This window comes from Monodelphis domestica, chromosome 8 (assembly GCF_027887165.1).
Source record: "Monodelphis domestica isolate mMonDom1 chromosome 8, mMonDom1.pri, whole genome shotgun sequence".
NCBI lineage: Eukaryota > Metazoa > Chordata > Mammalia > Didelphimorphia > Didelphidae > Monodelphis > Monodelphis domestica.
Genome location: NC_077234.1, coordinates 185,379,016 through 185,404,999, shown reverse-complemented (window position 1 = coordinate 185,404,999; position 25,984 = coordinate 185,379,016). Strand labels below are relative to the sequence as shown.

Here is a 25,984-nt window from a genome sequence, read left to right as displayed (position 1 = left end):
GATTCTTAAATGAAGGTTTTTAACCTTTGTGGCATCATGTACCTCTTTGGCAGTCTGGTGAAACATATGAACTCTTTCTCAAAATGACGTTTTAGAATACAAAAGAAATATATATAGGATTGCAAGGGAAGCCTTGTATTGAAATAAAGATGTCATTTTTCCCCATCTAAATTCAGATTCTCTGAGAGCTTTGCCTTCTTGGGTGTAGGAGTTAGGAGATCTGTGGGATGCCATTGAAAGAACCCCTTGGGCTGGCTGATCTCATTTCCAGCTCTTAATTCTATGACCCTTTTGAATTATAAGTCATCGACACAGAAGGGATCGTTGATGCCAGGGTCATGGATAATGCTAAAAAGAGGAAAAGTATAAAGAGGTTGAATGGCCAAGAGAAGAATAATCACGGAAGAGGCTAGAGAGGGAGAGAAAAAAACAGGCTAGAGCACCTCCTACCATACTTGATTGGCTGTTCTTATGGCACATGCCCATACATTGATAAAGGAGCTATCTCATGAAAAAGTAAAATCTCAGCGGTCTTAAGGGACCGTTATCGCATGGCAAATCACAATCACGACATTATAGAGAAACAACTATAGGACATTGCCTCAATTTGCTTTATTTTAAGAAAGGTAACACTGATAACATTTTCAAGTATAGAAGTATATAGTCGTATAGTATAGAAGTATAATAGAATAATAGTATAATAGAAAGTATAGAGAAGTATAGAAAAAAGCTCTAGTAATGGGGAAGTCTTCTGTCATTTGCTATTTTTCATGCCTTAAAAATAAGAATCTGGCTTCAGACACTTTGAAGCTGTGTGACCTTGGGCAAGTCACCTAATCCCAATTGCCTAGTCCTTACTGTTCTTCTGCCTCAGTATCAAGTCTAAGAGAGAGAGAAGGTAAGGATTTTAAAACATTAGACAAATAACTTTGAAAACATAGTCTAGTTATTATGACCCACCTGTTCCATTTTGCTTATGTATTTGTATTTTTAAAAATAATGATTTATTAAATTGGGATGCACATTTCTGTCAGTTTTTCATCTGGTGAAGACAGTGAAAGTGTTAAATACTGTGAAACTCCCAAGACCATATATCTATATCTATACATACACACAACTATACCCAAAGACTTAAGTATTTATTAAGGATAATTTTACATTACCTGCCATGGGAAGGTCCACTTGGCGTCCTTCAATGTCACATTGTTTTCAGAACTGAGGATTCCACATGCACACTTCTCTTTAGTCAGAATAATAAAACATGAAGAAAAGTCATTGAAATCTGAGTCATAGGCGAATTCATCTTATGTTGATATAAAAACTTCATTCATTAATATCTAAAATCTATTTCCTTATCGATTCATTCTATATTATATTATAATTCCTTTACAAGATTTAGAATGTATTTATTATTCATAATATTGATTATATACTTAGAATATATGATTTATAATTTCTTTATAAGATTTATTCCTTTATAGGATATAGATAATATCAATCAAAAACTTCAAGTTTACATTTTACATAATATAATATGTCATAATATTGTATAAAATCTAATGTCGTCTACTAAATATATTGAGAAAGTTTGATGGACATAACCTTTTTTCCCAATGAAGCTGGGGTTTGCTGGTTAATGTATGGTATGAGGAAGGACAGTACTTCATTACAATGAAATGAGCCAAGCTTTAGGTCATCATTCATAGCACAGAAGGGAAGAACCTTGACGCAGATCGATAGGAGATCGTCTAACCCAGTGCTGTCAGATTCAGATAGAAGTGGGGTCTCTAAACCATACATAAAGATCACAGTAGTTCTCATTTGACTTAGTTTTTGTTATGATTAGAATTCTCTAGAGACCATATTAATATTAATATTATATTAATTAATATAATTTAATTAGTAATCAATAGTATATTAATTTGTAATTACATATTAGTAAAAACTAGAGAATCGTTGTACTTAATTAATCTGAATTTGCCATGATTGCTTAGCCAAAAGCAGCCACACCAGCAAGTCTTCAGCCCAAGAATGCCAAGAGCCAAAAGCCCCAAAGAGATCTTCCTGCTTCCTTAGTCTCCTCTCTTATAAAGCCACTGATGTCACTCTTTCTGTGGCTCTCTAGTTGACCTGAGTCCAGGTCAGAGTCCAATCTTCTGGACACCAGGAGTCATGTGGGCAGTAGAGGCCAGGCTCTTCTGGGAGCCAGGGAACCACAAGCCCCTGGCAGCTTCCCTTAGTACACATAAGTGCCCAGTCAAAGGCTGGGGCTGATATGGACCAAAATCGGTTTCAAAATGGAATAAGGGGTACAATTTATATTAAATTCACACATTTTGAAATGTAATGCTCTCTGTTTTATTTTATTTTAATTTATTTTGTTAAATATTTTCTAATGACATTTTAATGTGATTCAGGCCATATGTTTGACACCTAAAGTTGGAATGACTATTGTGGACTTACCATTTGGAATACATGATTTGTGATCCTTTCCAAGTGTATAACCCTTTGCACAACTGCAGATATAAAATTCCTGTCCTGGACGACAAAAGTGATCACATCCTTCACTTCTTTTGGAATGACATTGATTTTTAGCTGAACAGGAAAAAATAGCAGATTTTAACATGAGTGTGGAAAATCAATCTCTTTTATAATTTCCTTATACTTGTTTATAATTTGAGATATTAATGTTTTTCTATTGTTTCTTCATATAAACATTTTTCATGACACATAGAACTAGATAAAATCAACTTTTCTTAAGTGAAAATTTTTATATTTTTTCAATTGCATGTAAAAACAATTTTTTAACTTTCATTTAAAAAGTTTTTTGAGTTCCAAATTCTCTCCCTCTCTCCCTTCCCTCTTCTTGAAAAGGCAAGCAATTCAATATAGATTAAAATAATATACTTAAAAAAAACCCATTACCTTACATCTTAGAATTAATACAGTGTATTGGTTCCAAGATGGAAGAGAGGTAAGGGCTTGGCAGTGACTTGCCCAGGGTCACACAGCTAGGAAGTGTCTGAAGTGAGATATGAACCTAGGACTTCCCATCTCTAGGCCTGACTCTCAATACACTGAGCAATCTGGCTGCCCCCCCCCCCCCCCCAATATACTTTAAAAAATTATTTATTTAGAATATTTTTCCCATGGTTACATGATTTTTGTTCTCTCCCTTTCTTCTTCCCTTCCCCCTCCTGGAGCTGACTAGCAATTCCACTGGGTTATACATATATTATTGCTCAAAACCTATTTCCATATTATTTGTATGTGTAATAGAGTGATCATTTAAAGCCCAAACCCCCATTCAAATACCCATTGAACCACATGATCAATCATATGTTTTTCTTCTGTGTTTCTTCTCCTTCAGTTCTTTCTCTGGACATGGATAGTGTTCTTTCTCATAAGTCCCTTAGGATTATTCCTGATCATTGCATTGCTACTAGTAGCAGAGTCTATTATATTTGATTGTTCCACAGTGTTTCATTCCCTGTGTATGATATTCTCCTGGTTCTGTTTATTTCACTCTGCATCAGTTCATAGAGGTTCTTCCAGTTCACATGGAATCCCTCCAGTTCATCATTCCTTTGAGCACAATAGTATTCCATCACCATCAGAAACCACAATTTGTTCAGCCATTCCCCAATTGAGGGACACCCCCTTGTTTTACAATTTTTTGCCAACACAAAAAGCATAATATACTTTTAACAGAAATATTGGGAGAAGTAAATAATTATGAAGATATTCAACATATATCTTTTGATCTAGACCATTATTCTGAGTCAGGTGAATGTCTAAAATATATAGGAAAAGTGATTTCCAAGGATTAGGATTCCTAAAACTTTCTTTTTGTTCCAGGATATAACAATATAGTGAAAAAAGGTACTCTACCTAGAATCAGGAAGTTATGAAGAGCTGAGTTTAAATTTGTTCTCAGACACTTCCTAGTTTTATGATCCTGGGTGAGTCATTGAACCTCTCTCAGTCCCATTTCCTACCCAGATAATGCAGAAAATAATAGCACCTACTTATGGAATTTCTCTCTTTAATGTTTTTGAAAGGCCCCATAGGCTGAAAATTTTAGTAACAATATAATAATGAATCATATAATTTCTAATAATAATAGTTATAATAACTAACAAGCAACAATAATACCAAGTTTAGGTAAGTTCTCTCCTAAAATGGCAAAGAAACTTCCTTTTCATACTTGAACTACAAATCCCAAAGTACAAATGTACTTTCTGCCTTTTCAAGTCTTGCATAGCATTATATAAATATTGACATATCCAAATTTAGCTGCACATTTTTTCCTGTACATTTGACCTAGTCTCCACCTAAAATTAAAATCATAAATGCACAAAAATCATAGGCTATGAAGAATGGATAATCAAATAATAGGCTCTTTAAAAGAATGAACTATTTTCAATTAGTCCACAGAAGACCTCATCAAAGTGGTTACCTTCTTTTGAATGAGCCATTACTCAAATAATCGTATTTGATCCAGACCTGTAATTTCATTGGCAGAGGGGATTCCCAGTGAGGAAATCACCTCTGTCAGTGCCTATCAGCAACTGCTTTGCAATTTATCCTTTCAAAGAGGCACCTGGAGCTCTGAGTGGTCAAGTGATTTATTAATAGTCACAGAACAATTATGTGTCGAAATCAGGAACTGAACCCAGATCTTTTTGATTCCAAGGCAGGTTTTCAATCTACTACAACACTCTTCCTCAAATCTGGGTCATAGACTTAGACTTACAATATTTACACCGACAAGAAATCTTGGAGACCATCTGTCCAATCCCACTATTCACAGTGACACTCTGCAACACACTGAAGATATGTAACACTAATCTAAGTGTAATAAGGAGGTGAGAACTGATTGGTATCCTGATATTTGTGGTTCAGAGATATGCATTTCCTCACAGCCTGGCATGTGATGTGGACTGTCATAGTCTTTGAGCTAGAAGGTGGACTTGAGTTATATCCAGGATTTTTCTTTTGCAAGAAAACACACTGAGAGGAAGGAGTGAGAATAGCAAGAACTGAGCAAAACTAGCAGTGTGTGAGATGACATCCTCAGTCCCATCTTGGATTTAAAAAAGTGAATTGGAAGGTGACAACACTAGGGAATGTGGCCCAGAAAGACAGAGGAGACCTAAACCGTAGCAGAGAAGCAAAAGATAGAAATGGATTGTCACGTTCCTGCTGGCATCTTGGAGCAAAGAAGAAATATCAAAGCAGCTGATGGAAAGTTTCAAATACACTACTTTCCCCCACTCCCACTCTAGTAACAGGTGCTATTGCATACTCTTCTCACTTCTTTGTATTGTATAATTAGTCTGGTTTGGGAAAAGGGGTGGGGGTTAGCTAGAAATATGAAAATTTTAAATTAGAGCACTGAGTCAAATTTATGTAAGAATGATAAGAATTTTCCTTACTGGGGGCTCTGAGCTATTGTATTAATTTTTTTCATCTCATTGTAGTTGCTCAGTTGTTTTTAATCTGGTTAGACTCTTTGTGACACCATTTGATATTTTCTTGGCAGAAATGCCAAAGTGGCTTTCTATTTCCTTTTCCAGCTCATTTTTGAGATGAGCAACTAAACCAAACTGGGTTAAATTACTTGCCCAGGGTTGTCACACAGTTAGTAAATGTCTGAGACTGAATTTGAAGTCATGAAGATGGCTTTTCACCATTCTAAGCCCAAAGCTCTGCCCACTGCATAACTTTACTGTTCTTTTTCATCTGATAGAAACTCTAGAAAATAACAGAGAATGTGAGACCTTGAGAATGAGAGGATCCTTAATTGACCCCAGGCACTTTAAAAATGAACAATTTTTTTAACTTAAAAATTAAAAATAATTTTTTTAGACTAAAAGCAGGCTAATTGTACCAGAGTGTGGCTGAATAAATCTCCTGAGGCAAAGGAAGCTGAGAAGAGAGGTCAATGGCCAAAGAATAGATCTCACCCTGAACACTCAGTGTCCAGGGAAAAGATAGATGAAGCCTAGGACCTGTTTTAGAAAGGATGCAGAACAGAAAGGATCAAGTACCACCTGGTCACCTCTACCCTTCACACTGACACCCACTGGTGTTACATAAGACAATTTCTTTTTATTCTTCATACAAAGACAAACTGTTTACTGTTCCTTCATTCTACATTCTGAGTGACCTTTGTCTCACTGAAAGCTCTCCCACGGTTTTCATTGTAAATGGTACATAAAACCTTACTCCAAACATCTCTACTTTCTAAGAGGGTCAGACCAGTAAAATGAAGTGCCTATCTACCTACCTAGAATACAAAATAATTTGCTTTATTTCTTATGCAGGTTTATAATATGTGAGCAGAGACTAATATCCAAAACAGGAAAAATATGCTAAAAGATATGCTGATGAACATGCCAGTACTCCTATTCATTAGTTAAGGATTCTGTTTGCAGTTAGATCTATTGTGAAAATGATCATTTTATCTTAATATAGCTCTTAATTATATTGTTTTCATCTTGTTCAAGCAATCTCGTTTTCTAATAGGAAATACATGATTGTAAGATCCTTAATATCAGGGACGGTTTCTTTTCTGTCTCTGAATTCCCAGATGCTAGAACAGTGCCTCCCTCACACACAACAGGGACTTTCTCAGGCATTAATAATCAAATCAACATTATCTTTGCTACTCTAAATGACATAACAATCTACTGCCCTATCCTTCTATTCAGAATGAATGTAAGTTAAAAGCTGCCACTCTTCCCTACTCTTCTATTATTGTGCTCTCTGGAATCGCTATTCTATTGTTAACCAGCTAGGCTTCATATTGGACCTGTGCCCTCTCTGCTTCATTTTGTCTTTGTGCCTCTAGCCCCTAGTCCCAGGCCTGCAAGAGAGTAGATGCTTAACAACTCCTTGTCTAATTGAATTGGTGATTTATTATTTAGGCATTTCAGTTTTGTTTGACTCTTTATTGCCCTCTTTTTGGGGTTTTCTTGACAGAGATATTGAAGTGGTCTGCCATTTTCTTCTCTAGCTCATTTTTACAGAAGAGGAAACTGAGAACAATAGGGTTAAATAATTTGCCCTGGATCACACAGCTCTCTCTCTCTCTGTTTCCTCAACTGTTTTTGTTATTCTGTTTGATTCTTTGTGACCCCCATTTGAAGTTTTCTCAGCAGAGTTACTGGAGTGGTTTGCCATTTCCTTTTCCATCTCATTTTACCAATGGGGAAACTAAGTCAAGTATGGTTAAATAACAACCTGGATCACACCTGGTAAGTATCTGAGGTCAAATTTGAACTCTAGGCTTGGTGTTTTATCTACTGTATCACCATTGCCCTTAACTGTGTAATAGGGATAATAATAGCCCCTTCTTCCCAGGATTGTTGTGAGGATCAAATGTGATAATATTTGTAAAAATACTCCACATTTTGAAAGGCTATGCAAATGCTAGCTATTCCTATTAATAGTAGAAGTAATAATTATGAAACATATTATAGGGAACAGTTAAAAAAACAATGTTTATACAACTAATTTGACACAGACAAAGGAGTTAGAATTTCTAGGGCTTAAGTAGAAGCATGACTTGGGACAAACATCTAATCTGTATCTTGGGTTATCAGCCAAATAATGTCTTTTTAATGATATTATGGTGAAGCATGATAATCTATTAATGTTATTATTATGAAACAATATTGGTAGAGGCAATTTATATGGGTTATGTTATAAGCCTCTGTCACAATGTCTATATTTTATTGATACTTTTGACTATCTAAAAACAGCAATCACATTCCTTCCCCTCCTTTCTATAGTACCCTTATAGGTTTATGTATTATGTTACATTTGTTTCGTTACGTTGCATTACATTATATTACATTACATTATAATATAATATAACATAACATAATATAATATAATATAACATTATATAATATGATATTATATGATATATAATATAACATATAACATAATATAATATAACATAATAATGTAATATACTATACTATAACATAACATAATATAATATTATATGTATAATATTATATTATGTTATATTATATTATGTTATGTTATAGTATATTACATTACATTATATTACGTTATATTATGTTGTATTATGTTGTATTATGTTATGTTATATTATGTTATATCATATCATATCATATTATATTATATATTATTCTATATAGGCTTATATGGCATATATACACTATATATTTAGTACTCAATATTCTATATATTATATTCTATGAATGATATAAATTGTGTACTCTGTGCTCTATAAATAAGCATTCACTTCTGTTTTAACTCAAGGTGATAGCTAATAATTATGGATGTCACTAGAGGAGGAACTATTTTGATTTCAATATAAAATGAACATAACACCCATTTAAAAAGAATGAATTGCAAGTGAGTAGTCCATTTATAATGGCAGGAAGTTTCTACACTGGGACTTCCCCATAAAGCTCAAATCATAGCTCCTAATCAAGAAAATAAAAGGCCCGTGATGAAAGGAGAACAGGGAGAGGAAAGGAAGTGAGTTGGAGATGAGAGTTTCCATGAAAATTTTATGAAAGGAACAAAATGAAGTCACAGCGTTGGCTCTTACCGTATTCACAGTTTGTTCCTTCATACCCTTCCAGGCAGCTGCAAACGTAGTTTCGGATGTTATCCTGACACATTCCATTGTTGAGGCAGGGTTGGGAGATGCATGGAGTGCCATCTGTAGGAACACCACGTTAATGAAATATGGCAAGTTAAGAACTGTGAAACACTTATTGAACGCAATTACCTATAATTATGGGCATTATTCTTGAATTCTTTTTAGCCTCAACCTCTGCCCTAGACAATACTTTTATGAGAGCTTCTAAAATTGGCCTCGTTGGTGAGCTTAAATTTTGGTTCTTGGCCACATTCTACCCATCCTCTGGATGATATTCTTTCAATGAATTAGACTGCCAGAAGGCATAAAGGCAAAGAGTATACATAGCAGGACTAGAGGTTAGGGATAAGTAAGGTAGCCAGAGACAGGATCATAGTTTTAGAGATGGAAGGGACCTTCATGACTATCTAGCTGGACACCCCCCACCCCAAACCTCCACTTTTTTTACATAGTGGAAAACTAAAACCTTAAAATCTTGCTTCCCCCCCCCCCTTGCTTTCTTAACCTCCAATATTATTCATTAGTATTTTTTTTAAATCATTACCTTATTAGATTTGATACTAGGTAGGTATTGATTCCAAGGCAGTAGAGTGGTAAGAGCTAGGTAATTGGGGTTCAGTGACTTGCCCAGGGTCACCCAGCTAGAAAGTGTTTGAGGTCAGATTGTTTTGTTTTTCTGAATTCAATTCCACAGATAATTTATTAGGCATTTTTTTCTGTATACTTGCACTGTAGCAGGTGCTGTGGATATGAAGAAAAAAAAGATAGTCCCTGCCCTTAAGAGCTTACATTATAGTCTTTTTTTCTCCACTTTTTCAATTTAAAAATTTTCTTCTTTGCCATAGAAAACTCCTTTCTGATTCCACACTTTTTTCCTAGATTGAGATTCCTAAACACAATGACCCTCCTCCTTTCTGTGTATCTATGGGAGGAGGGACAGATAGATAGGAAGAGTTTTCCCATATGGAAGAGGGACTGATGGCGGATCATGGGAAGTGGGAGCCACTGGAGTGGGGGAGACTTGAGGAAAGGAGCTTGGGATACCAATGGTGAGCTAATAGAAAGCGAAGGGTGCTGACACCCTGAACTGAATAGAGAACATAGACTTGAAGCTTTCTCTGGCTCACTGACTTGCTTAAGGAGTGACCTGCGTGTTCGGAATTTGTTCTTTACCTGGAAGTACCAATCTTGCCATACTGATGGATCTGATGAATATATCTGCTTTAGGCTCTCCCTCTCCTCCTTACCTCATTGCAGCCTGGTGAATTACTATCATTTATCCTTGGGGGTTTCCTACTCTCTTTAACTTAGTTTATTTGATATTCTTACTCAGAATGGGTTTTGTCTTTAGATAAAAAGATAAACTGATTTCTCTTGTATTTTGGAAAAGTGTTTACTATCAAGGAATGGACAATGCAGGGAAGAAAACAAAAAAGGGAGCCCATGAAATCAGTTGCCCTAGACTTAACTCTTACTTAGCCTACAGTAAATTCTCTCTCTCTCTGATGACACCAAGTGAGGGGCTTTGTTACTGATAAATTACTGGGCTTCCCAGGACCCCACGTCCTCTATCTATTCTGTCCACATGTGCCACTGCAGACACAAGATTTATCATGTTCTGAGCAGCATTGCTGGAGTACCACTATCTTGTCATATTAAAAGGTAATTCACAATCTAGATGGCATGGCTTTATACAAAGATCCAGGACTTAGGACTTAGGACAAAGAATGCTATCCATCTCCAGAGAAGAAACGGTGGGAGTCAGAATGCAGATGGAAGCATATGATTTTTTACTTGTTTATTGGGATTTATGTTTTATGTTTTGGTTTTATAAGATCACTGTCCTACAAAAGTGACTGATATGGAAAAAATAGAAGACGTGGCTTGAGTAATTTCTCTGAGATTTTAAGGATGTGGAACAGGTGTGCATTTTTTTTTTTGATGACTAGTTTTGGTTTATTTTTTTTCCAATTTAAACATTTTATTTGGTCAATTTCAAACATTATTCATTGAATACAAAAATGCATTTTTTGATGCCAATTGTTTTCGAAAAATAGATTCTACCAACTTTAGCATTATGTGTGGGAATCCAAGCAAGAAGTCATTAGGGGACCAAGTGTTTGAAAACTAAGTGCTTAGTTGAATTCTTAGTTGAATTCTTCAAAACTCAGTAATTTTCACATTATAGGAGGAAACTCCTTCTGCTAATATAAGCTGAAAATTCTCGGTAGTTTTGTAAGTGGTCTTCAGGAATTACTTTGACCAAAAACTTTTGTGATTAACCTGGGGATGAACTAGAGACAGTGGGATAGTAATGAAAAGAGCTCTGAACCTGGAGTCACAAGACTTGGTAGTTATGTGACCTCAGTTAAATCAGTTCACCTGTTTGGAACTCATTTACTTTATCTCTAAAATAAGTGAGTTGGACACCCTACAGTCCCCTTCTAGTTCTAAAATTCAACGATTCAGGTAAAAGCTGACAAGAGAAATCAGAGAAAGCCACCTACCCATATATTGGCTCCAAAATGAATGCTGTAAGACAAAAATATTAAAATATTTAAAATGCAAGTATCTCTCTATTCTCACTTCCACAAATAAATTCATTCATTCACTTATTCCCTCCCCCCAATTTTCAGTTACATGTAGAAATAATATTTGACAATTGTTTTTTGACCTTTTAGAATTCAGATTTTCTCCCTCCCTCTCCTTCCCCCAACTCCCAAAGGCAGTGAATATATTGTCTGATATAGGTAATACCCATATTTTCATGCAATACCTATTTCCATATCGCTCGTGACAGAAGATACCTATCACACATACATTAGAAATCTCATGAAGAAAATATAGTAGAAGATGCATGCTTTGATCAAATGCATTTATTTACTAAACTATTTATTAAAACACATGCCAAAAAAACAAAACAAAACAAACAAACAAACAAAAAACACATGCCAAAACACCAGCATGACAAATGTAGATTGATTTTTGGCATATGTTTGGGTGTTTTGAAAATGAAGGTTTAACAACATCGTTTTAAAAATTGGGATGATTGAAGCTTTGATTTTCATCCAAACACCTGGGATTCCCCCAAATCACAAATGCTTGGCCTTTGCTTCTCCAACTGATCGTTATCCAGCATAAAGTAGGATGGAATGAGTTCAGTCTCCTCCATTCAGTAAAGGATGGGGAGAGAGGCGATACGTAATGGAAAACACCAGAGCTACCTCTACATCTTGTCAGATTTTTTGGAATGGCGAACAGCCTCACGTTCTACTCTCTATAAAGAATCCCAGCCATGATACTCTTCTTCACAAAGCTTTAAAAATGGTAAAAATCTTCCTTTCAAAAGGTGAGCTTCAGGGATGTTTCAAGAGAATATGGCAAAATCAAGGCAATCTTGGGCAAAAGTGCTCTGGTTTGTCCCATCCCTATTACCCCCTTCTCCGGTTTTGTTTCTTGTGCCAGGCTGTATAGCTCAGGAGACAGGAATCTTTTGTGGGCATACACAATGACTTTATCTCACATTCTGATGTGGAGTCATTTTAGTTGTTTCAGACTCTTCATGACCCTTTTTGGGGTTTTTCCCATTCTGCTTAGTCACCCTCCAGTGACCAGGAGAACCTAACTCAATAAATAGTGGTAGTTTTCACATATTTGGTGCTTAATTCATGTTTGTTGAATGAATATTTGTTCAATTTGCCACCTGGCAACACGTCAGTACAATATTTTAAGAACCAATTCTGCCATTGTTCATCCTCCTATGGGTTTGTTGCCTTAAGTTGGTTTCTCCAACAGGATGGGCTATTGAGACTAGTTTGAACAGAAGGTGATCATTATTTCTAGGAGGACCTTCTGAAGACAAGTTTTGCAGAGATCATATGTTCAAGATGCTTTGGGGAGATATAAAGAGAAGTAAGACCTTGTGTGTCCTCAAGCAATTTATGATCTATTAGCTACAAAAAGATGCACATACTGCTGGCTATGCAAGATTGTCTTAAATGGACTCGGACAGCTCCGTGGTGCAGTGGATAGAGCCCTCGGTCTAGAGTCAGGAAGACCCAAGTTCAAATCTAGCCTCAGATACTTACTAGCTGTGTGATACTGAGCAAGCCACTTAACCCTTCTTTGCCTCATCTATAAATGAACTGGAGAAGGAAATGGCAAACCACTCCAGTATCTGTGCCAAGGAAACCCCAAATGGGGTCATGAAGAGTTGGATGTGGCTGAACAGCAACAAAAGAGCACTCATTCCTGCCTAGCCATCAGGCAGAGGGAGAGATTAGATTTATTCTGTGCCCACTGTATAAGGTAGGGTCTGATCCAGAAGTCACCGAGTAGGTTCAGAATGTCTTCCAGGGGAAATAGAACATGGGTATGAAGTTCAGTCAAAACTATAGGACTGAAGCTTTAAAAAGCAGATCCTGTGCTACCTAAAAAGATAAAAGACTATTTACTGATTCTCCCAGTTAATCTATAAGGGGATTTTGAAGGTGCAGGGAAGTTAGTATGGAATAAAATAGGCGATGACAGGGACTATGGACTCTTTAAAATAATCTTAGAAAATGACACTCTTTAATTTGCCCCGATTGAATAACAATTTAAGCCAGATGAGTAGAAGAGAAGGTTCATTTTTATTCTTTTTTATCACCAGCTAAGACTCATGGGAAAGGGCAAACTAATTTTTAAAAGGACTCAAAGCATGAGGTCTCATATATAGTAAGTGTGTCGGTTTGCAAGATGTGGTTAAAGATCTAAGACAGTGTAGATGTTGGATGGAATCAGGCTAGATAGTTTGATTCCTCATCATATTTTACTTAAAGTGTATTTTAAAAATAAAATTAATAATGAAAACAACATCCTTATAATAACAATTGTTAACAATAACAATAATATTTCTAATGACAATGATAACAGCAATTTAAGGTTTTCAGAATATCATATATGTATATAATTTATATTTATTTACATAGATGGTGCCTCATTTTATTGTCATAATAACCCTGCAAGGTACGACAGGTATTATGTTCCACATTTCACAGATGAAAAACACAGGCTCAGAAGGGTTGAATGGGTGATCTTTAGGTCACACATCTAGTAAGTGATAGGGGTGAGATTTGGACACGGGACCTTCCTAACTCCAAATCTTGTCCTCTTTTATTATTAGCATCTTAGATTTTCATTTCTCTTTGTGTTTGATGGAAGAAAGGAGGCTCTGATGGGGGATGCAACCAGGCCATTATCTCCATTAAAACCTAAGACCATTCCAGTGACCCGGGGCTAAGACCAAGTGGAAAATCCAACTTAAATACCACTTCCTCTAAGAAACCTCCCCTGATCCCCCCCCCCCATAACTGTGTTCCTTCTCAGACCTCATATATACTTTATATTGCATTTTTTTTAATACACTTATCAAATATTACCATGGGTTGTAGTTACATCGATATCAGATTCTCCTATTAGACCATAAGTTTCTTGAAGGCAGGAACCTTGACATAGCTAATTATAATTCCTCTGGTGCTTATAATATGCTCTACACATGATAGACATTTAATATATAATTGTTTGTGAACGGAATTCAATTAGACTTATCAACAGTCTTGAAAAAATTTCAAGAAAAGTAGTGAATTGGAGTACCTTGTACCCAGAAGTATTTAATGGCATTAATGACAAAATTTTATAGATGGACCTTGTCTCTAGGAGGGGAAAAGACATTCTAGGGGAACAAATACTAGGATAAAACTCTAATTCCACTCTAGTAAAGGGCATTACAACTTAGTAAGTCACTGAAAACTTGCCCCCCACTCTGGAGTCCTGGTTTAATTGGGCGCCCAATTGGTGTTAGTCCCATTGCAGCTCAGACTGAACTCAAACAATGCATTGCATCGAGTCAGTAAGGTAATATTTTTGACTATGAATAGTAAAAAAACACTCATTTTCATATATGACATAGATGAGGTTGTAAAAATCAAAATATATTTTTACACGTTAGTCAATGTAATTAGAATAAAAATAAAAGACATACATTGGATAGAAATATTTGCAATAAATATCTCGAATAAGAGTTTGACCTTTAAAATCTACAAGGAGCTGGTCCAGATGTATATGATCAAGAGATGTACCCAAGTGTAGAGACAACTTTCAAAAGGAAAAATACAGACTCTCACTGCCATTTGAGAAAAATTTTAAATCACTAAAAATCACCAGGGATATTCTGAAATTCAGCTGTGAAGCTGCTGAACATAATTTGTTCCTTTTATTAGTATCCTAGCAACCACGGAGCGAGATGGGAAAAGAGCAACCCCAAGACACCTCGAAGAAAAAAAAAAAACGATAGAGGTGGGTTTTGCGGGGGTGGGGTGGGGAATTGTATTTTAGCTGCCAAAGTGGAAGACTGGATGGTATCTGACTTAATTGAGGTGTTGATTGGTTTTGCTGAACTGCTTTATCTCCATCTTTCTTTGAAAAATCTTTGTTATGGAATGGTGAGGTGAGGGAGGCACAGAAATGGAAATTAAGACGATTTAAAAGGAAAAGAAATCAGAAAATGAAACAATAAAATTGGGAAGTGGGCCTTCAGCCTAAAAAGGAGTTGGTTTGAGGCTCTTTATCCTCTTCAAAAATCAGCTTCCTCATTCGTAAAAGGAAAGGGTTAAGCCCTCTATGAATCCCTTCCGCGGAAGGGTGTGTGGCAGCCACTTGGAACCCCTGCTGGAGGGCATTGTTAGGTTTTCATCAGGAGCACCGACACCTCAGTAACAGGCAAACGCTACAAATCAAGGCTTGATGTTGTTTTGCTCTTTAAGGGAATTTCAGAAAGTGTTAATAATGCAGATTAAACTGAAAAGTGCGTGGGGACATTCCCCTGTATTCCTTGCCAGAGCTCGTGTTAAACATTTACCAGTATAATCCCGTTTCTAAATCTCTGATCCTGCCTCCTTAGGGCTCCGACTCTCCTAAATTCTTTCAAAAGAAAGAAGTTCCTTCCTAGCCCTTCAGTGAAAACAAAGTCCTTCAGGAAGTCCAGCTGAGGTTTGAACATGTAAAATGAGAAGGCGATTTAATGGCATAAAAACAACCAAAGTCCCCCCTTCCCCTGAATACTGACACCACATTCCTTCCCCGCCTTTCCCCTTGTTTTTGGTCTTTATTCCTTTTTAATACAGTTTTACACATTTTTATGTATACAAGTATATTTATATATTTTTAAAGGAGACGGGACCGGACCCTAAAAGATCCAGTCAGAGTTAAGCCTTGGAAATGAAAGAGTTCAGCAATGAACACGTCAATTGGTATTGAGGATTAAAGACATGCCATTTGGCTCATTTCACCTTTTACTTAAAGCCATTCCTGATCCCTGAAGATGCTGGTGTCCTCCTGGTGTCCTCTCTCCCCAAATTACCTTGCATTGATTTCTATGTGTGTGTGTATACACACATTTACTCACACGTGCATACCTGGCATGTATTTATGCACATGTATAAATAGACAAAACACAGAAATACAGGCATTTGTATGTGCATATACATGTGTGCTTATGTGTGTGTATACATATAAAGGCACAAACGTATATATGTATATATAGTGCTTAGCTCAATGGTTAGTGCTTAACAGTATCTGACACATACTTGGCACCTAATAAATGTTTATTGATTGATATGTGTTTACCAATATGTACCATCTCCCTTGTCTCCTTCAGAGCAGAAACCACTTTATTTTGTCTTTGTATCCTCAGGACCTGAGACAGTGCTTAGTATATAGTAGGGTCTTAATAAATACTATGAATAAATATTTAATAAATAACAATAATAATTATTAAATAAAATATTAATTTAACAATACATTTATTTTGTTATATATTAGAAATATATTTATATAGAAATATATATAGAGATATATATTTCTATATAAATACATATAGAAATATATATTCATATACAATAACTGTAAATATATTTATTAATATAGAATAAATAATAAATTAAAATAAAAATTAATAAATAAAAGTTCGAAGAAGGACCTGGGAAAAAAATAGCAGACTCGATAACTGAAGGTTTCAGTAAGGGATCCTTTAAAAACACAGACCTAATTTGAATGCCAGAAAAATTCCATTATCTTTGGTATATAGTATTTTTTTTCTTTTCGTTTTTGTTTTGGAGGGCATTTGGAGAATAAATTAGAGTGAAGAGAGAAAGCCTCCAGAGGTCAGCGTAACCCATGGAGAATCATTTTAAAACAGAGAAAACACATTTTCAAACCTTGGACACACAAATCCCTCCTTCCTGCCTCTGCTTCAGGATATCTGGATGGGAAGTCCCAGTTGCAAATGTAGAGCCCCCTTCCAAGGGAAATCAGAGCAGGACGCTATACATTTCCCATTACCACAAGAGAGAACGGTCGACCGACCATGCTTCAAATGGGTTCACAGCCTATGGACATGTCTGGAGCTCTTGGAAACTTGTTAAAGTAAACTTGGGAGTCACCGCTGGAAACTTTTATTCAGAAGGAACTTTTGTTTATTCAGGACTATCAAGGAGTAAAAATGCAAAATGTACATGAACAATTTTGCCATTAGCAACCAGAAGTGCTCTCACCCTACCCCCTGATTAAGCTAACGTTATTGTTTAAAATGGATAAGCCCCCGACTTGGACTACTTCCAGTGCATACCTAGTCACATGTGTAAAGGCGATATAACTAATCCCAATAGTAAATCATGATGAGGTTTTTCTGCAGGAGTCTAGGACTAAGAAAGGTCATTTTGTTCTCAAAAAATGGGTTGACCTTTTTGAGACAATTGGCCTTTCTGTTAAATATATTAATTTCTGGCATAGCCGGGAAAAATCTATTGCTATGCATGACGCCACTGAACTGCCAAGTTTGGAGGAAACGTTCCAACATGGGAGCTCGCTCGACCTCCGTCTCTCCATGTGCATTCGTGTGGAGTAGGAGGCTGTGGCTGACCCAATGAAAAGTTAAGGGTCTTACGCATGGATCTAGATTCATTCGCCTGCTAACTTTTCGGAGTGATGGAAGGAAGTGGTGGTGTCCCTTCTAAAAGATACAACTAATTCAATGTTGTTCCTTTGAGATATGGAATTTCTGCAAGATGGCAAAAGGTGAAATGATTAGAAAAATGGGGAAAAAATGGAGTACCTACAGTCATTTCATTGTTTTCAAACACTTCCCTTGCTTCTTCATAAGCACATTTTTCTTCAAAGCATTCTCTTTCCAAATTTCCCTTTAAAATCTCCTCCAAAACAAAGGACCTGGCACGTTTCGCTCTTACCATAACTTCATTTGCCTTAGAAGCCGGCCAAAATACTGGAAAGCAGGGTAAGAAAGTAATGAGGTCAATACTTAGAGATTCATCCAAGAATTGTTAGATTTTTGCTTTTCAAAAAGTCCAAGATATATGGATGGTTTAAAAAGAAAACAAACAAACAAAAAAAAAACTGGGCTACATTTGTGCTAATGAAAATAGCTTTTTCTTTCATTTAAATTCATTTCTTTATTAAGGAAAGGAGAATCTGTACTAAAACATAATGTAAATTTAAAACACCATGGAAATATCCCCAATTCCACCATTAACTGGCTTTTGGACCTTGGGCAAGTTTCATAAAATTTTTCTTTGAAACCACTTTCATGATTTAGCACAATTAGAGAAACTTTGTTTTTTTCTACCTCCCTTTCAAAGTGGACCTCAGCTTCTGTATCTATAAAATGAAGTGTCTGGACTAGAACTATGATTTAAACATTTTTCCCTTTTATGACAAATTCACTAAGCTTTGACATTTCTATAAATAAAATAACAGAAAAATGAACAGTATATATGAAATATGCACTTCTCTTAACATACAGGGTTTAAAAAAAACCAAAACCTTATCTTTTGTCTTGGAATCTATAGCAAGTATTGATTCCAATGTGGAGGAATGGTAAGGGTTAGACAATGGGGGTTAAGTGACTTGTCCAGGGTCACATAGCTAGGAAGTATCTGAGGTCACATTTGAACCCAGAGCTTCCCATCTTTAGACTTGGCTGTCTAAACTGACACTGAGCCAGTTAGCTGCCCCTAACATGTAGATTTTAAATTTAACTTATAGTAAAGTAATAAATAATAAATAATATTGCTCTTGATAGTTGCCCTTTGAACTCCCTTCTTTATACTTCTGTATTTCAAAGTGTTTCCTTGATGAGATTCTTTGTCTTAGACTATCTGATAAATGCTTTCTTATTTCTAACATCCTATAATTTTATTTTCTGTGAAATACAGATATATTTAATTTTTTGGTAAATATGAAATGTGTAATCAGAGACTTGTAACCTCGAAGACTGCTGTTATCTTCTAATCAACATCATTTATTTCAAATGAGAAAACTCTAATCACTTGACTTTTAAAACAACCATAGAAAATATTTAATCATCTCAGGGAACATGAGACCTTATTTCTATTTGCTTTTCAAAGTTCCTAACGTCACTGCGACTATATCCATCTCTCCTTTCCCTTTTCTTTCTTTTTGATTTGCTTCTCTTCTTCATTTTGTTATTGGAGAAAAGTACACTTATTCTCTGACCACAGGCTCAGGTAAGCTCAGTAATTATAAAAGCTTAGGTGAGACAGTCTCTTAGACCATTTAGGGGAGACAGAAAAATGGCAGGTTGTAAAAAAAAAGGAGGATTCTTACAAGGCTACCATTAGACCAGATTCCAGGTAATTTTGCTTGACAGACTTTAAAAGGGGATTTCAGTGAAACTGATATGGAAGGGGAAAAGGATCCTTTTAGCAATGAGAAAAGACAGGGCCAGGACTAATTTGCTCCCTGAAAAAAATTACTGCCTCTTAGATCTGCTTCTGGGTTATTTCAAAAAAGCCATCAGCGCCAAGGCAAATGAAGGTAGTAAGATAGGAGCATCCTACCTGACTGTTCTGACTGATGGAGAGAGAAGGCAAGGAAACATAACTGCAGCATCCAAAAGCAGCCCACCATTCTGATTGTCCAGGCCGCTTCAGAGGAGTCCAGCTGCATATCAGTGAGTCTTTCTGGAGAGGCGAGCAAATAAAGAATGTTAAAGTTCAAAGTTCCCTGCCATGGAGGTGGGAGGGAGGGAAGGAGAGAGGAAAAAAGCCTGTTGCTGTTGCAGGATGGTCTGCCGAGTTATCTCTTGGCCGTCTCTCCAGATTGTGAGCTTTATAACACATAATATGGGGAGCCCGTGGCACTTTGTTTCAATGAACCAGGCAGTCCCTGGGATTACTCTGTCTTTACTTCAATTTTGTTCTCATGCAGAACCTCTGAAAAAAAAATACACACCTCTTCGCAGTTGTTGTTCAGTCATGTTTGCCCTCTGGAGTTTTCTTGGTAAAGATACAAAAAATGGTTTGCTGATTCCTTCTCCAGCTCATTTTACAGAAGAGGAAACTGAGGCAAACAGGGTTAAGTGACTTGCCCAGGGTCATACAGCTAGAATTCATTTGAGGTCCTATTTGGACTCTGAAAGATGAGTGTTCCTGATTGAGGTCCAGCACTCTATCCACTTCACTAGATAGCTATCGCTTTCCCAGCCTGCATACACAAACATTCAATCTAACAACAAATATTTTGAGACTAGGACAGGTCTTTATTTTGTTTCACAGAAAATGCAGAAAACATATAAAGGCCTTACAATAGCCTGTGCAATTCACTTTTTTTTTTTTAAACCCTTTCCTTCTATCTTAAAATCAATACTATATATTGGTTCTAAGGCAGAAGAGTGGTAAGGGCTAGGCAATGGGAGTCAAGTGACTTGCCCAGGGTCACACAGCTGGGAAGTGTCTGAGGTCAGATTTGAATGCAGGATCTCCCATCTTTAGGCCTGACCTCAATCCACTGAGCCACCCACCTGCCTCTCAATTCACTCTTTATGCTGAATCCCTTTTTATCCTAGTCTACTCTGGGCTTCTTTTAAACTCAAAATGCAGTCTTTTGAGTTGGATTCTTTTTAGAAGAGCATTGTACTTGAGGTACTCTGACATATAGGTGAGCCCCATTATCACCCCCAGAGACTCAAACAGTCATTCTCCCTTCGGATATTACTTTTAGGGTGCATAGTGCTTGGCACATAAAAGGAAAACAAATAGAAAGGCAGCTTCTTTCCCACTAGATCTGTGAGTCTGAATGACTGGGTTATGGTAGAGGGCAACATCTAGGTCTTTGGCTTTACCATGTTGTGGTTTTAGTTCTTCATTTTTCTTCTAGTTCCTGGCTTAGTCCTCAGCCACTTCTCTCTAATTTTGACCTAAAAAACCCTTTTCTTATAGAAGACTGTATTGTAGAATTTTCTTGTTTTTCTTTGAGGGTTTCAAGTCTTCCTTTCCTTCCCAAGGAGTTCAGTCTTCCTTTCTATCCCCAACCTTAACTTTATATATCTATATTATATATTTTATTCATTTTTATCTCCAAAAACTTTTGCTCCTCAGCTTAATAACCCCCCTCAACTCCTATGATTGCTACCTCACCCATAGCCAGAAATGGCCATCACCTTCATCAATACAACCATTAACATTCTACCTCCACAACTTGTCACTCTGAAATTCCTCTCTCTGACCATAACTTCCTGTTTTTCTAACTCTTTCAGCCAATTCCTCAAATTCATTCTCTGTCCCCATTACCCAGGCTTTCATCCTTCTTTGGTTTCGTTTTGATGGTTTTGTGATGTAGTTCATTTCTACGGTGCTTTGTGTCTCCCCATTTTCTCTTTTCGCTCATCCTTTTCCAGACCCCAGTCCTGGATTCCTCTATTTGCTTTTCTGTTCTATGTCACATTATGCTATTTAACTGACTGCATCCACTTACAAACTTATGTTTTGTAATCTCAACGAGGACTTGACCGATGCATGCCAATCCTTGTTAATTTTTCATGGTCAGTTCTCTAATGCCCTTTCCATAGTGTTTCCAAACCTTGTGTGTTCTCAAGCCACATATCCCACCCCTTTCCTTTCAGCAGAGGTCCTTGTCTCAACTCATGTCTCATTGAGGGAACTGAGACCCTCTGCAACAAGCTCATTTCTCCCCAATCCCAGTGTCAAACCCCATCCATTCTTCATTTGCTTTGGGCTCAGACATTGAAGAAGTCAGTCTTGTCAGTGCTAAGCCTTATCCGTGTGCCCTTGATTCTCTCCTCTCCAGTATCCTTCAGGATTTTAATCATCTCCACCCCATCTCCCCAACTCTTAAAATTCCCTCTCCTTGGTCTTTCCTTGATTCTTACAAACATGCCCCAGGTCCCCCCAACCTTAAAAATCTTCACTCAATACTGTCATCCTCACAGGCTGTTGTTTTTTATCCTCTTCCATAGCCCAACCCCTAAAAACACTTTTCTATATTCTTTGCTTCTATTTTCTCATCACTTCTTAACTCTTTGTAAACTGGCTCCTGTCCCCATTAAGTGACCAAAGCTGCTCTCTTAATGCTCATCAAACAATCTCTTTATTATTAAAATCATTGGCCTTTTCTCAGTTTCTTGACTTCTCTGTAGGATTTGACACTGAAGACACCACCTCCTCCATTCGAATACTTTCTCTTCCTTGAGTTCACAGTGCTGCTCTGTCAAACTTGTCTGCCTACCTGTCAGACTATTCCAGTTTTGGACACTCTGTAGGTTCATCATCTACATCCTGTCTTCTATGCATGGAAGTACCCTAGGGCTCTCTGCTGGACTCTAGCCTCTTCTTTCTCTACATTCTCAGTAATCTTATTGTTTCCTGTGATCTTAACTATCATCTCTATAAAGATTGCTTCCAAATCTACGTTTCTGGCTCTCATTTCTCTCCAAAGTTCCAGTCTCTCATCTCTAACTATTGCTTGACATCTCCATCTCCTTATCCCATTAGACCTCTCAAACCAACATGTCCAAAATAGAATGTAGTGTTTTCTCCCTAAACCTGCCTTTCCTCCTTGTTTCTGTTGAAGGCAGCATCATTTGTCTAGTCACCGAGGTTCACAACCTAGGAGGTATCCATGACTCTTCACACTTATTTTCTGTGCTAAATCTTTTCAATATAATTTATTTCATCTGCCACTTTCTTCTCACAGGATAATGACCTCATAAATCTTTCAAGATTGTCCCAGATCATCGTATTACTGAGAGTCGCCAAGTTTTCACAGATAATCATTGTTGAATATTGCTATTGTTGTATATAATGTTCTCCCAGTCCTGCTTATTTTGTATTGCATCAGTTCCTGCAGATTTTTCTAGATTTTTCTGAAATTATCTTGCTTATCATTTATTATAGCGCAATAGTACAACACCAGTATATTACCACAATTTGTTCAGCCACTCCCCAATTGATGGACATTCCCTCAATTGCCAATTCTTTGCCACTACCAAAAAAGCTGTTATAAATATTTTTTTATAAGTAGGTCCTTTCCCCCCTTTTAAAAATCTCTTTGGAATTCTGACCCAGTAGTAATATCACCAGATCAAAGGGTATGTACAGTTTTATAGCCCTTTGGCATAGGTCCAAATTACCCTCCAGAATGGTTGGATCAGTTCACAACTCTACAAACAAATGTTTGTAAATATATTAGTGTCCCAATTTTGCCACATCCCATCCTTGTTCCACTTCTTGAATCCATTATTTCTCTTTTAGGAGGCAGGTAACAGAGGAATCATAGTTGTTCATTCCATTGAACAGGGTCTTTCAAAGTGTTTGAAAACACTTTGTTGTGTTATGTTGTCGTTATGTAACTTTTTCTCCTGCTTTTCCTCATTTCACTTTTCATCTGTTAATACAGGTCTTTCTCAATTTCACTAAATCTATCTCTTTTGTAATTTCTTATACTACAATAGAATTTGAATACATTTATATGCCAATAATTCATTCAGTCATTCTCTAGTTAATAGACTATCTTCTTGTTTCCAGGTCTTTGTGACCACAAAAATATGGCAGTTCTGATTCCTTTTCTTCTTTCTTTGACTTCATCATAGCATAATTCTAGTAATAGCATTGCTAAGTCAGAGGGAATACACAATCTAGTGCTTTTGGGGCATGGTTCCAAATTGCTTTCCAGAATAGCTGGACCACTTCACAACTGTTCCAACTGTGCATTAATGTGCCTATTTTCAAACCCTTGCACCATTTGTCATTTTCTATTTTTTTTTTGGTCAACTTGGCCAGACTGATAGGTAGGAAGTGAAACTTCAGAGTTGCTTCTGTTTTCATTTCCCTAATTATTAGTGACTCAGAGCATTTTTATATGGATGTTGATGGCTTGAATTTCTTCCTTAGAAAATTATCTTTGGCCATATATCAAAAGGAGAATGGTACTTGTTCTTGTAAATTTGAACCAGTACCTTATAAATCTGGCAAATGAGACCAAAGACATTTAAAAAAATGATTTCCCTCCCATTTAATTGTTTCCCTTTTAATTTTAGTTCTGTATATCTTTTTTTTTTAACCCTTACCTTCTATCTTGGAATCAGTAATGTGTATTAGTTCCAAAGTTGAAGAGAAGTGCTAGGCTATGGGGCTAAGTGACTTGCCCAGGGTCCAACAGCTAGGAAGTGTCAGAGGTCAGATTTGAATTTAGGACCTCCTGTCTCTAGGCCTGTCTCTCAATCCACTGAGCTGCCTAGCTGCTCCCTCAGCATATCTTTTACCCACTGACTATTACTCATTGTCCCCATGACAACATTCTATAGTCCATCCAAACTGGCCTCCTTGTTGGTTCTTCACCATTTCTTATCTGATGGCTTTGCACAAACTTTCTGCAATTCCTAGAATGACTTTCCTTCTGACTTTCTACTCTTGACATCCCTAACTCCTTCAAGGTTCAGTAGAGCCTTGGAACTATAGATTTTACCTCCTTCAAAAGGGATTTTCTGATTCTCCCAGTTGTTAATCCTCCATTTCTCCAGCACAGTCTATTTATTTTGTTTCTATGCTATATACTATCATCTGTACCCACCCAGTAGAATATATAAACTCTTTAAGGGCAGGACCTCAGTTTTGCCTTTCTTTCTCTAGTTCAGTACCTTGCAGTGCACTTATTGCATTTAAATAAACAAATAAAAATAAGTATATTGCACAAAATAAATAAAAACTAATAAAATGTTATATTTAATAAAAAATATTGCTGACTGATTGAGGGTTGTCATTGCCTATGCATACCCCTTCTTCCTCTAAAAGGTATAAGTTAGATCCCGGAACCCTTTAGATTTTGAAATTAATAGAGAAAGGCAACTCCTGAGCCTCATCATACTCAAGAAACTCCTCTTCTTTTGCTAGAAGCTTGAATTCTTAGATTGTACACTCTAGGAAGTGCAGTTCGCCCCTTCCCCCAGCTTTTTCTCTCCAGAAGACTGTGGTTTGGGAACCTTTATCACTTGGACCACAGTTCCTCTTTCCAAAGCTGTCCTATGGCTGAGAACATGTTTGTCTCTGACTCTGCCTTTTCAGGATTGGATCCAGGCACTCACAGTTGAGAATTTTGGTCTAGAAATTCTCTGCCCCATCTTTTTATCTCTTGGACTGAAGCTGCTATCTATCTCTCAGACTGGTGGGGATTACTTGTTGGTACTTAGGGGTGTCAATGCTTATAAATGCACTGACCAAAGTCTACTCTCAGATCTGTGGTCTCTGGTACTCAGGAAAGGGAAAAAGGGCAAATAAAAATAGAAAACACAAAACACAAAACAGCTCACCAATACTCAGAGGTCTATGATCCTATGTTCAAGGGTTCATCATGGTGTAAGCTTGTCAAGTGGATCTGGGAACTCTCTGAATCACCTTTTGTATATTAAAAACTAAAGACTAAATTCAAGATCATTCTAAAATGACATGGCAAGGTAAACAACTGATCTATGCACACGAAAATCATGCATAAAGAAAAAGCAATTTAGAGGATTTATGTGATTTTTTTTGGCAGAGGGCAAAACTTTTATAATTTTTCTCTCCATACACCTTTTCCCCACCCATACAACCACCACTGTATGCACAGTGGCTACACTCAAGTAAAACCAAATGGACAGAGGAACTAAACCAGGTTGAGGGTAACCAATAGTCCTCAGATCTGTTGATGACTTAGGGGTATGTCTACCCCCAAAATGTGAAGACTTCCCAAATGGGCAGATGGGAACAATTTGTCCCAACAGACATGAAGGCAGCTGAAACAAGCACTGTGGAGAGATTAAAGCTTGGTAAAGATACCAAGGTCATCCACTGCATCCTGGACCATTACCAGTCATCCTGACTTTTGTCTTATCACTGGACTTTGATGAGAGAGAGAGAGAGAGAGAGAGAGAGAGAGAGAGAGAGAGAAACTGATGACTGTGCAACTCAGCCTCACTTAAATCTAATT

The 25,984-nt window shown here is 36.8% G+C and overlaps 1 protein-coding gene across 4 annotated transcripts in view; it reads right to left on the bottom strand.

Annotated features, from left to right (window-relative positions):
* PROZ (protein Z, vitamin K dependent plasma glycoprotein) overlaps positions 1-19,716 on the bottom strand; it is a 39,797-nt gene extending 20,081 nt beyond the window's left edge. For 2 of the 4 annotated variants that reach the window (XM_007501250.3, XM_056808272.1), the window contains exons 1-6: positions 19,564-19,716; positions 17,806-17,969; positions 11,158-11,182; positions 8,597-8,710; positions 2,464-2,595; positions 1,164-1,240 (exon numbers count right to left, since the gene is read on the bottom strand). In XM_007501250.3, the coding sequence (XP_007501312.2) occupies positions 1,164-1,240; positions 2,464-2,595; positions 8,597-8,710; positions 11,158-11,182; positions 17,806-17,969; positions 19,564-19,672 (621 nt within the window). In that variant the 5' untranslated portion in view covers positions 19,673-19,716. The remainder of the gene's footprint in view (positions 1-1,163; positions 1,241-2,463; positions 2,596-8,596; positions 8,711-11,157; positions 11,183-17,805; positions 17,970-19,563) is intronic. The other 2 variants (XM_056808271.1, XM_056808270.1) reach the window with 2 other exon arrangements.
* Between the last annotated feature and the right edge of the window lie 6,268 nt (positions 19,717-25,984).